This window comes from Diabrotica undecimpunctata, chromosome 10 (assembly GCF_040954645.1).
Source record: "Diabrotica undecimpunctata isolate CICGRU chromosome 10, icDiaUnde3, whole genome shotgun sequence".
In the NCBI taxonomy this organism is placed as follows: domain Eukaryota; kingdom Metazoa; phylum Arthropoda; class Insecta; order Coleoptera; family Chrysomelidae; genus Diabrotica; species Diabrotica undecimpunctata.
In genome coordinates this window covers 75698432-75712053 of record NC_092812.1, presented here as the reverse complement: position 1 = coordinate 75712053, position 13622 = coordinate 75698432, and the positions used below count along the sequence as shown (strand labels likewise).

The following is a 13622-nucleotide window of genomic DNA, read 5'->3' as shown; positions in this document are numbered from 1 at the left end:
AAAAAACTACCCCAGTTTAAATTTTTTTTAATATAATAGTCTCCCGTTTTTTTCTACTTCTACTAATTTTTTTCTAATTTTTCTAATTTTTTTTCTACGTTCTAAAAAAGTTTCTATGTTCCAAGAAAACCATTTATTGCAAATTTTGCCAGCGTACTTCACTTTGAAGTTCCACTCTAAAAAACTCTACTTTTACGAGTACCATCATTTTAACATGATAGTACTGTGGTTTTTCAACGACCGATCAAATATTCCTTCTAAGGCAAGCTCTGGAAAAAACATATGAGTATGACATTGATACTCATCACCTGTTTGTTGATTTTAGATGTGCCTATGATAGTGTTGAAAGAAACGCACTGTACAAGGCCATGATAGAATTCAGCATACCAGTACACTTAATAAAATCGGTCAAAGCAACCCTCTCAAGAGTCGAGTGTAAAGTTAGAGTGCAGAACGGAGTTTCCAGAACGTTCCAGTCTCAGATAGGAATTAGACAAGGAGACAGCCTATCATGCATTCTATTCAATATTGCACTAGAGAAAGCGATAAGAGAATCTGGAATAACAACCAGAGGAACTATTAGTAATCGCAGCGTACAATTACTAGCGTACGCCGATGACATCGACATTATTGCAAGAAGAAAGGTGGACATGGTCGAATCATTCAAGGCTCTTGAAGTAGCTACAAAAAAGAATGGGACTAGAGGTTAACACTAGTAAGACGAAGTATACGAAAGTATCAAATTATATACAAGCAGCACAACCCGAAGATCTAAAGATCGGAACATATACTTTCGAAGGAGTAAGAGAGTTTATATACCTAGGCTCACAAATTAATCAGAATAAGGCAGTAAGCGCAGAAATTAACAGACGGATATATCTGGCAAATAGAGCATATTATAGATTAAAAATTTTTTTAACAACAAGCCTAGTTACAAAAAGAACGAAACTAGTGAGATACAGAACTCTTATCAAGCCCATCCTCACCTACCCGTCGGACACATGGACGATGACAAAGAGCGATGAAGAACGTTTAAGATGCTTTGAACGTAAAATCCTCCTGCATATCTATGGAGGAGTACAGGAGGGCGGATTATGGCGTAGACGCTATAATTTCGAACTTTACCGCCTGTATGACAAACCTGATATTATTAGGTCCATCAAAATAAACCGGCTGCGATGGTTAGGTCACATAGAGAGAATGAATGAGATGAGGCCGCCAAAACATATTTATAACCAAAGAATAGATGGAGTGAGTAGGAGAGGCAGACCCAGAGCACGATTTAAGGATCAGGTGGAGGAAGACTTGAGAATGTTGGGAGTACGAAACTGGAAAGCCAAGGCGAAGAATAGGAGAGAATGGATCCTTGAGCAGGCCAAGACCCACCATGGGTTGTGGAGCCGATGATGATCATTTTAACATGTTATAACTTTTTACTCCTTCACCGTATATACCATCTACAAGTTGGATCATAAAATTTAGATTTTCATTAAGAATCCTTTCAACTTTCAGCTCCTAATCTTAATAAACAATGTAAGTATGATTTTAAGAATAAAATGCTATGAGTTTAAGAATAAAAGTTATGATTTTAAGAATAAAAAGCTCTCTTAGTTTCCACTGGTCATAGAAGGTTCTGTTTTTTTGGAAAGTGTATTTTTCTTCAGCTTTTTATTGAGTCTACATATGCCTAAGTATGTGGAATAAATAATATCAAAGTTATTATAAATGTTTATGAGCTAAAAAGTAAATCCCTTTTCAAACTTGTTTTTACATAAAAAATTTAATAAAATGTTGCAAGTTTTTTTAATATAATATAAAACTGAAGCTTCAAAGAATCGATTGCAATTTACAAAATACCTGTAGATTCACTGTTTGGGCAAGTACAGTTGTTTAAATAATCGTTCTTCGGGAAAAACAATTTGAATAACATAAAATATTTGCTCTATGTGGTTCATATTTAGCACACTTAAACAACTTATTAATTGCCATAATTTCAAGTAGCTAAATTACATGTCGTTAAGCAAAAAAAGTTATTAACATTTATAAATTACTACAAAAATAATGTTTTTTGCAATTATCTCGGCTAATGGTTTATCTATTTTAATTTGGATACACTCAAAAGTTACATAACTTTTATGATCTACAACTTTCATTTGAACCAATTTACTCTAAAATGTATAAGAAATGTTTTATAGACAAAAATATTTTTTTACTTTTTAAGTAAAAAAAAATAAAGCAAAATCAGCTGTACGTCTTCACGGATTTCTGATCTTATACAGATATTTGATGGTTCTAAAAGGTAGAGTTTCTAAGGTAGAGAGGTTCTAAAGGTTTTAGAACCATCAAATATCTGTATAAGATTTTTACGTGAAATTAGTGATTTTTTCACAGTTTTTCACATAAGACTGGTTTACCCCAGTGACAAGAAAAAAAAAAAAAGCTGAAAAAATCTTATACAGGTATTTAAAAGATATATGAGGGGTAGCTGATGACAATTATGTAAAGACATACAGCTACTTTTGCTTTGTTTTTATTAAACAATCGTAAAAATAGAAAAAATATAGTTTTTGCATATAAAACGTTTTTTTATCATAAAAATTTCTTTAAGATTGAGAGTTTCAAAATTAAAATACATAAAGAATTGACCAAGATAATTTCAAAAAACCCTTATTGTTTATACACTTGTAGAAGGCTTAATGAAAAGCTAGTAAAAAACACACTTTTCAAAAATAAGCAAAACCTTCTATGCATTGTAAAAGTTGTAATAATTGAATGCTCCAATGTATTACTTTTTTTCTGAATGTTTTGTACTTTGTCGAGTAACGATTCTTTTATACAAAGCTCGGATAGTTTCGTGGTAGATTTTACGAAATGAGACAAAAATTGTGAAAATATGTACAAATATGTGGTGATGTAAAAAAATTAATCATATATGATTTATAAGCGATGTCATTCAACGAATTCGAATAATTCCTGGAATACCTAAGCATTTTGATGAGTTATTGATAATGAAAATTATGAATTTTGAGTATAAAACGTCAACATGATATATAATATAAAAATAAATAAAACGCGCAGATTAAATTCATAACAAATAATGCTCGATTTATGCAAAATTAAATATTATTCGTAAGAGTAACATTTCTTTTGTAAAAGTTCCGCTGCAAATTACTATCATAAACATAATCAGCCAAATATGGCCATAAACTTGTTTGTCTTAATTAGCATATAACATCCAAGCATTTACTTTACATTTATGGATGGGCATAATCTAAAACTACTCCAAAAAATAAGAGAACAAAACAGAATTCCTTATAAATGGAGACCAAGCATCCAAATAGCTCTCTTCAAAAAGGGAAACAAATTAACAACCAAAGTAATTTTAAATAAACTGAATGAAATTATAACATTAGCAGAAGAACAACAAGGTTTTAGGTCGGGAAGATCATGCACCGACGCTATATTTATAATGAGGCAAGTGCAAGAGAAACCATTAGAATATAACAAATCGGCGTATCTGTTTCGTGGACCATAAAACGGCATTTGACCGAGTCAAATTACAAGACGTTATCCAATTATTGTACGCAAGAGAAATATCTTTAGGAATAATCGAAACGATCGAAAATATCTACCAAAACAAAACAATAAAAGTAAAAGTAGAAGAACTGACTGACCCTATTGAAGCTGGCAATGGGATAAAACAGCGAATTTGCGAATTAAATTCTATAAAAATGGTGTGGAATTAAGTTAAGCAATATGTGGCAACCCATATTACCCCTTTTAAAAACGAAGAGGTGCGCCAGTTGATAGATGATAGCTTCGCACGCGTAACAAAGCAAAATTGGCCCAATTATGTCAGTCCTGTTGAGAAAAAGGAAACTGAGATGTGGACCGCGGACAACCTGCAAGATAACATAGACCAATTGATCATACACGCGAATACAGGGGAGAGTAGCGAAAGTAACTTCGATTTTTCTATAACGAATGAAATGCATTGGGGGTTCGGTTCTGCATCGATAACTATAATGTTGTATTCAATGTGGGCTCCGAATATTTTTAACATTAACAAAGTTTAATATAAGTTATAAATTGTGAATCTCAGTGATATATTGAAATAAACTGTAAGTGTACAGACTCTACATAATATCCAAATTAAATTAGCATTAAAGTCAGCAAATTGCAATTATTTGTTATTGTTGTCAATTAACAAATCCAGCTTTACCAGCAAAACTGGATTTGTACCGCTCTCAGTAAAGACTGATATACCTGTTTTAGCAGGTGTACACTGTCGGACTTACTTTTCACTTAACGTTCATCGAAATGAATTCAAACATGGAATCACACAACAGTTCTACAATACAAGACTGTCAAATAAACGCATCACAGTCATACTCTTTGGCAGCGTCAAGAGTGCAATTTCCTTTAAAGTCCCAAGCAATTATCTTTAATGCCTTAGAAAATACCAAACTTCAAGACTACCTTCTCCCACTTGGAAATATAATTCAACAGAAAAATATAATCTCTTCTGGATTATCTAATAATCGCATATGTATGTATTTATCCAATAAACAAATAGTGGATGATTTTATGAATAATCATGGTCAAATAGAAATACAAGGTGAAATTGTCAGAGCAAGAAGGCTAGTTACACCAGCGGAACGACTTGTGCTCTCCAGCGTATGCTCTTCAAACAAAACATCGGCATAGTTCCTGTCTCCCCCATGACATTCCTCAAAATTAGTTCTTCTATGCCTGAGTACAATCACATCCTTAGTTTTCGAAGACAAATCTATATCAGTCCTCACAGTCTAACACTACCAGAGTCGTTTACTCTTGTTTTTGACAACATGATATATAGAATATTCATTTCTCAAGACAGTTTAGTTTGCTTTAGATGCAAGAAGCCAGGTCACATTGCTTCACAGTGCTCGGAACCACTAACTCAACTAAACTCCAACCAAAACAATGAAGCATCGGTATCCAACACAACAAATATATCCTTGCAAGCACCCAATGACACAAACCCTTTTCAGTGTGAACAAATATCTATTTCTAATATCCCGGAGATACCGAACAAAGTAGATGCATCAAATAAGGACAGTCACATAATTAATCAACCAAAACGTAACTTTGATGAAATTATTTCACCTGAAGCAGATCCATCTCCAAAAGAATGTAACATTTTTCCACCACCTAAAGTCCAAGCAAAATCTAAAACAGCTAAAATTAGGTCAGCAAGCACTTCTGAATGCTCATTTTCTCTCTTACTTGACCCTGCTAAAAACTTCATAGAAAATCACCCTCTACCTTTCCCTCTAAACTTTGATCAACTTAACATGCTCCTAATGAATATCACGGGATCAACAGATCCTATAACCACAATTTAAGAAAATACCACAGACCTATCAGCTTTGTCCCATATGCTCAGTCAAGTTTACCCCCCTTTTAAAGCAAAGATCCATAAAACGTAAATTCACGTCCATAAGGAAAAAAATCGATAATAATCTTGGCAATGAGGCATCGGATGCGGAAAGTGACACATCTCAATTAAGCCAACATTAAAATTCAAGTCTCTACTTTAGTGGAATATTGATGGATTTTTCCATCGCCTTGCTATGCTCCAACATCTAATTGGTGAACAATCTCCTGATGTAATATGCCTACAGGAAACTAATCTGACTCCCCAAAAAAATATAACTTCAACCAATATGCATCAGAAACAGTGTGTCAGAGTGTCGCAGGCGATCTAAAAGTTTACTTCAAAAATAAGGTGTTAAGTGCGTGGAATCGGGAGTGGAATGACTCTAGTTCGAAACTCAGAACCATCAAAAGTGACATTTTTTCATGGAAGTCCACAGCCAGAAGTAGAAAATGCCAAACTATTATTGCACATCTATGACTTGGACACTGTAGGTATACTCACGCCTATCTCTTAAATCTAAATATGTAAATCAAAGACAGTTTTACAATTTGCCAAATAACCTGAAAACACTCCTCAACAAAAGTTTTGTTCCGGACAATTTATTAGGTTACTTAAAATGTATAAATATGTTACACAAAATTTAACTTAATTAATTGTTACAAATGTTAAATTTAATACTATTACAAATGTTACAGGAATGTCGCTAATAACCTTTGGGTGGATGCGACTTTGTCTCTTTAAATAATAAAAAAAAAAATATTTAAGCTGGGGTATTGAGCTGGGTGCACAGAAATCGAGTATTTTTGGGTATTTTTCATTGGAAAGCTTTTTAATAACTCATGAAAAGTTGGAATAACAAGATGCAAATCGTTTTGCTTTAAGTCAAACCGTTTGACTAACCGATATAGGATTATGATACACGAAATCTATTACCTATCGAAATTTGACTAACTATAGTTTTTCCATAATCGATCAATGCAGTTCTCAGAGGTGCCACCCTGTATAGCTATAAAAAAATGTAATTTAAAATATATTTGTTAGATTACTAAAATATACAATTTTAATATAACATTCTCGCTAAAAACTTAAAATTTTTATTAAAATTCATGCCCCTTATTTGAGTACTTGACGGCAATTATTTAATATATCCATGTCTTTGTTTTATTCTAATTTGAATTATAAATTAAAATTAAAAAAGGTAGTTTTAATTATAGTAGAGCCTCGCCGTAAAGATCTTTGGATGATTCTGTGACCACTACTTAGACCTGTTTGCTGCCAAGTACATGGCGTGAAATCTGGCAAATGCGCATTCCTATCTTAACCATACTGCACTCTCAGTGTGACTTTAACTATAGTAGAGTAACGAAATAAAAGTAAAGCAATAAAAAAAAATTAATTTACCTTCTTGTGCTTATTTTCTGCTTCTTTTAGTATATTCATCATATGTTGATGTGCCCAACGTTGTTGTAAAATTAGCTGCCCAAATGCATGTAATTGTTGCTCAGCTGCCTGTGCCATTTCTTTTTCGCTGACTGGTGATTTAGTTTTTGGCCCATCTGCAATACTGTCTCTAAGTAAAGCTGTATAAGGGTCTGATAATACCACTGGTCTGTACCTTCCCACATTGACTACTTGTTTTAGCCTCTCAGACTACAAATTATATAATTTAATGTACATTAGTTGATATACACATTATGAAGACTTTCATTCTATGCATTAAAAATATACTAAATGTTCCACAACATATTTATAACTCCTTAAGTTTCACAATATATTTATTAATTTATGGTACGCTCCCATTTAAAAAAATACAACAGTGCCCTGAATTAAGAACAATCAATAATTATAAATAAGTTGAACCAAAACAATTAACAACAAAAATATAAAACTGATATCCTTAAGAAGCTAACTGAATAGTGCAATATAACTGAGAATTTAGTAAGGTTTGCATGAGTCGAGTAGCTGTTCAAGTTACTTGGAGCAAGTAAATGGAAACCAGTAACTTGAATTGTGTAGACAAATATTCAAGCGCTCGATCAAGAACTTAAAAAAGCGGCCAAGCAAGTCAAGTAACTTGAAAGCCATCCAACTTACTTGTTCAAGAAGGCACCTCCCACCATGGAATGCAGTGGTGGTCAGACCATACTTAAACAGCCTATCTCACACTTGCTTCATGTAAACAGTCATTTAAGTAAATAAGTACTTGCTGTTAAGAATTGGTCGTTGGAAGTCAATTTTTAAGTATTTGAATTTTATTTAAAAAATATAAAGTGGGGGACAACATTGCAGTTGTATGAAGAAAAAACATATCTTTGAGATTTATCTAGTAGTCAGTATAGAAATGAACAAATGAGAGATTCTGCTATTAATAAAATCGAATAAGAAATGAAAATAAATGGAAATGTGCTAAAATTGCAAATCAAAAAAAGTCTGGTGCTGGCACAGATGATCTTTTTCGCTTCATTTTTCTCTCGTCTCTGAACCGCTGTTTAAGTTCAGTTATTTTACTTAAATAGTGTAAATGCTTGACTTGAATGTTCTTCAAACTTGAATACTTGATTTTAAGTTACTTGTACAAGTAACTTAGAACAGCTACTCGACTCATGTAAACTAGGCTTTCATCTCAGATTTTAAATATACTCAGTCAGACACTGTAAAACTATAATTATAAATGTTACTTTGATTAAATTACTTAATATAGGAATAGCAATAGTTAAATATAGCTATCTCACAAGCTTTCAAATTTGCCCAACAATATTCAAATACACACATAGCCATATGCACTGATTCACTTTCCTCTATACACTCCATTAATGCTATATCCACCAACTATCCTATCGTCTAAGATATTCGTGCCACATATCAGCTTCTTATAAACCAAAATACAACAGTCACTCTGATATGGGTACCATCCCATGTCAGGATTAGTCATAACGAAAAAGCTAATTGCCTGCCAAAAAGGCCACATCATCCATGGACACCATTATCAATATACAAATCTGCAATGATCTAAAAGCTAGACTGAAGAAGCTTAATCTATCCACCTGGCAGATTCACTGGATTAAAGTAACTTCAGCGCTGCATGAAATTAAACCCCTTAGTGAACCTATTTACCTGTTTATCTAAGAAAAATATGGCAATCATATGTAGACTGCATATAGGACATACCAGTCTAACACATGACTATGTTATAACATCTCCACAACCAAAATGTCAGCACTGTAATATGACTCTCTGAATCAGACATATACTTATCAAATGTCCTTTTTATGCCAAAATATGCCAACAGCTCAGTATCAGTACTATCTTCAAAAAGGTATTAAACAGCACAGACCAAATCAACAAGGTGATCAAATTTCTAGAGAAAAGTCAACTACTAAACATTTATTTATGTTAAATGTTAACTATAATATTATTTGTTATGTTATGTTAATGTTATTGGTGAAATAGTTTTAATCTTTTGAAAATTTGCAAAACAAGTTCCAACACACAACCCTGGTTTTTCCAGACACAAGGCAATGTAGAGTTCTTTTTTATTTAGGAAGCAGTATCTGCAGCATTTAAATAGTGTTCATCCTCATTCCTCCTTTTCTTAAATTCTTTGAAGAGTGTCACACAGTGAGTTCCTTGAGAAGTTCTTGGAGGCAACCAATCTGGTAGTGGTAAAAGTATGTCTATTATTTTCATGTAGTAATCATAAAAATTTTGTTTTTGATTCCTGAATATTTTCTATACAAGTAGAATGAATTATACAATAACATTTACAAAATACAGATATCAATGTTTTGTACCATCTCATGGTTTTATAGCTAAAAGTTAAGTTGGTCAAAGTGATTGATTCTACTTATATAACTATTCTATATTCTAGAATGAAATATGTTTTACTAATATTACCCCTCTTTTATTAAATTCAACAGATATAGAGTCCTTTATGTTCCAATACTCCTGCAATTATGCTATTAGAGTATTTAGCTAAAGTTTCCCCTTTCTTGAGAGTTACTAAAACTACATCTTGTAGATTTTTTCTGTGTTTTCTTAAAGTACCAATAGAGTATGTATTATTTTGAAGTATAATTTCCACTAAATTAGCACTCTTATAAAAATTATCCACAAGCAAAGAATATCCTAACCACATATCATTTACAGTTTTATCTATGATTTTCTAGATTTTTTTCTTGCATATAACCAGCAGATTCTGTGCAACTGCCCAGGGTTGGATAGGGTAAGTCTCAATACATTTGAGCATTATCAACTCAAGCCCTACAAGTTCATAGAAGTGTCACCTAAGGTCATAATACTTTGTTAAAAAGGCTGGGCTGAAGGGACAACTTTAACTTACCGATGAGCCACCAGACCTCTTAGGTCTAATGGAAGGGTGGTTAAGCTTCCACTCATATTAAACCTAACCTAACCTTATGTCTACAATATCTGTCATACTTCAAAATCAAAATATATTTCATAAAATATTACCACATCACAATTGAGGTAGTGATCAATACTATTGAATAAGCCATCTAAATATACTACAAGCTGATTAGGTATTACACTGGATTTCCTAAGATGTAAATAGTAATAACCATTCGCATAATAGTTTTAGCTGGATAGTTTTTGAGCATGAAATCTGAAGATCTTCACCAGCAGAAAAATTCCAAGTAGCCATTGGTAGATTAGTCACTACATAAAATGCAGGTATGTAGGGCAAGATCTTTTGATGGATCCAATAGCTGAGTAACGCACTGTTATTGTAGTTATAAACCTAATCCTGAAGAATTAGGAATATAAACTTTCTTTATAAAAAAAACTATATCCATTATGATCCTTATACAACTTAGTTTTCAGGCCTTATCAACTTTTACCTAGACATCTCACATACAATATTTTAAAAGAAATAAAATTTAATAAAAATATTAAGATGGTAAATCATTTCTAGAATCTTAAATTTAACAAAATTATTTGGATTAGATCAAGATTTTCTTTCGTCCAACTAATTATAACATATACTCATTATAGAATTCACTATTTTTTTTAATAACAATTCAGTTCAGCAACTTGTAATTACTTATTATCAGATTGAAATAGAAGTATTTTTTTTAAGAAGAAACATTTTTATATTTGATTATAACAATATGTTTATGGACTTTTACCTACCTTTAAAGCTGCAATGACTATATCCCTGGCTTGTATCTCTCCTTCAAAAAAAGTAACCAATTTGATGAGATCATTCTTGGATAATTCCATTTTTGGATTTCTCTACAAAAAAAAATAAAGTAAAAGATTTTTCTTGTTGAAAGTAAAACAAATAGGTATTAACATTTACTCAGCAGTGTGTGTTAAAAGTGTTTATTTATTAAAAAATATATTTTATTTGAAATTGAAAGTATAAATATCATAATGGTTCATTGAAAGTTATCATAAAAAGTGACGTACAATATTTACAAACAAAAAACACAAAAATATTAGAAAATATAAATAACTCATACAAATTTTAAAATTATGAATGATTTTACTATAGTTCGTAATTGTTTCTAATGTAACGAAATGCAAAAAAAGTACTAAAATATATTAGGAAGAGTTAAGTAAACTCAACCAAGTAATTACACAAACAAAGCACACATGCATAACAAATGTGTTGAATATTTAATAAATATTAAGCTTTTATTATTGAACATAGTCTTACCTTTAAAGTTGCATTCGTTCGGTCCATTTGTTCATATTGATTCATGTTGGAAGTTCCTGGGTGTTCAGAAGAGTTATCAAAATCAACCCCAACACCAAGGCTACCCATAGTCCCCAGCCAGTCAATTCCTATGTTATTAGTAGCCATATTGGAGTATTTAGTTTATCCCTAAAGTTTTCTTGGTTTTTTAAGAACCAAAACGATTATTTCACATGTCCGTTGTAGTCGATAAAAATTTTGGACAATAAGTTTGATTTACAAATTACATCCTAGTTTTCTTGGTCGAAACAAAATGCTTTTTAGGTTAGTGTAGACAATCGATTTTATCTGTGAATGTTAGGGACTTTTGTGTCTCCCTAAAATTGACTTACACAGTATGTACATTATATTCTGTGAGATGCATAGATATGCATTAGCTGTCAAAACATAAAGCAGATTTGGCAGATTACATATTATTATCTATGCCGTAATATTGAGTACACTGTTGTCAAATTTATATCAAACTTCTTGACAAAAAAAAAACAAATGAAGTAGATTGCAAAAAGTTGAGTTCTGGAAATATATGCAAGACCTTGTCACAGAATAATAAAACAATCAGAATGCCCACTCTGCTTGGCAAGATAAGTACGCGCATCTCGTTCGTGCAGACGGAATCAGCCATGTTTGAAATGGAACCAGTGTTGTTTAGTGAAATTTTATTTGGTGTGTTAGAAAGTTCAGTGGTAGCGTGTGTTAGGGTGTTCACTGTTTGGGATTTGTGTTATATATATAATAAATAATATAAATGTAAATATATTATTGATAATATATATAAATTATATATAAATATTATATATATACATAATATACATGTACATATATATGTACCTATATACTTATGTAATTTTTTTATGTTAATATTAAATTAATTTTTAAAATTACGATTTATCGAAAATTTTGACAAGGATGTATAAAAACAAATTTTTTTAAACATCTGTACAAAATGATCATTGACATTATTTTGCAACATAATTTATTCAAAATTGGCTTGAAAACTAACATTTAAAGAAGATATGAAAAATGCAAAATTATTCTTTGGCATCCTTAAGTTGCCATATATATCCAAGGAGCCAGTTTCATAGGCTTTAAAAAATCAATAGAGAGATTCATCATCTAAATCTTTATAGTTTGTTGAATAATTCTTACAGGTATCAAGTATGGACTTGAACAGTTTTATTAATTAAATAACTCAAATATATTTTATTATATTTTGTTGCAATATATCATTTGACCTATAATCAGTATCTATTACAGTAAGTTCATTCTGTATGTTCTGCAAGTATGTGCTGGTGTGGACTCAAATACTTCACTTCGTTTACAAAAACCTAAAATTTTTAATATTATGGCATCTGCAACACCTTCACAGTTTTCAGTATCAGAATTTAACAAATTTGAACATAACATTTTCTTAAAGCCCCTTTGAAATGGAAAGATAGTGGGTTGATACAATTACCGTGCTGTTTTCTCATTTTTCCAAAAAAATTTTCCAAAGCATCTTGATTCAATCTTCTAGACAGAAGATACTCAAATCCAGAAGCTTTTAGTACACCCCACAATTCCATCACGCCATGAATTGTTATTTTCCAACCCGTAATAAACTTTAACCGGTTAATAACAATAATGTATGTCTGAAAATTTTTTAAGGGTTTTAAGAGAAGTGTCACAGTCTCTAGATGGACAAAATCTGAATGTAGTTTTCTTATATTCTTCAAGTGAAACATTTGAACAAACTTCTTTCCTAATTGTTACCAGTTGATCTTCTAGTTTACATACTTGAAGTTTTAAGCGGTAGTTCTCATTTCTCAGATGTCTGCTATTATTTCAAAGACGCTGTTTTCTTGGAAACCGGTGAGACAGTATTGGTGAAGTTTGCGTAATCTGTGTTGTAATCAGGAATTGAGATATGTTGGAGTGATGAAGGCTGCAGCTGCGGAAAACTGTGACCTAAACAATGGAAGCATAGACATCCAACATCCAAAGCTAACAAATTATTCGTTAAAAGTCAGTCATATTATTTTTTGCTATAACTTTTATTCAATACTGTATTTGAACTTGTAATAACTTTATTTTACTAAAAATGAATATTCACTGTAATTATTAAACTTAAAATTGTTTTAAATATATATTTTAACTTCTAAGATCTGAATACATAAATACTAATTGTTATTTTTCTCACCTTTGTGCTAGTGTAGAAGCGAAGCTTTTACACTAGCGTTGTATTACTTTTTTTCTCTATAGTAAAATGCTGAGGCTAGCGTCACGGAACTATCGTCACAAGATGGTGTATGGTGTCGTCACGAGTAGTGTCATAGAATAGCGGTTTTTGACATCGATTCACTACTCTCGATCAATTTGTTTCTAGTCGTCATATATTTACTCTAAGCAGGTTTAAATTAAAAACTCCATAAGAAATAACTAACAAAATATAGTCATTGACTACTGAGAAGTAAAAAATTAAAAGAATATCTTTTACTAAAAGATTCG

The 13622-nt window shown here is 31.6% G+C and overlaps 1 protein-coding gene across 2 annotated transcripts in view; it reads right to left on the bottom strand.

The window, feature by feature from the left end:
- Window positions 1–11475, bottom strand: part of Naus (cortactin binding protein N-terminal like nausicaa) — a 32895-nt gene extending 21420 nt beyond the window's left edge. Inside the window, exons 1-3 of one of the 2 annotated variants that reach the window (XM_072546768.1) lie at window positions 11100–11475; window positions 10571–10672; window positions 6824–7072 (exon numbers count right to left, since the gene is read on the bottom strand). In XM_072546768.1, coding sequence (XP_072402869.1) covers window positions 6824–7072; window positions 10571–10672; window positions 11100–11246 — 498 coding nt within the window. In that variant the 5' untranslated portion in view covers window positions 11247–11475. The remainder of the gene's footprint in view (window positions 1–6823; window positions 7073–10570; window positions 10673–11099) is intronic. The other variant, XM_072546767.1, reaches the window with a different exon arrangement.
- Window positions 11476–13622: the final 2147 nt, after the last annotated feature.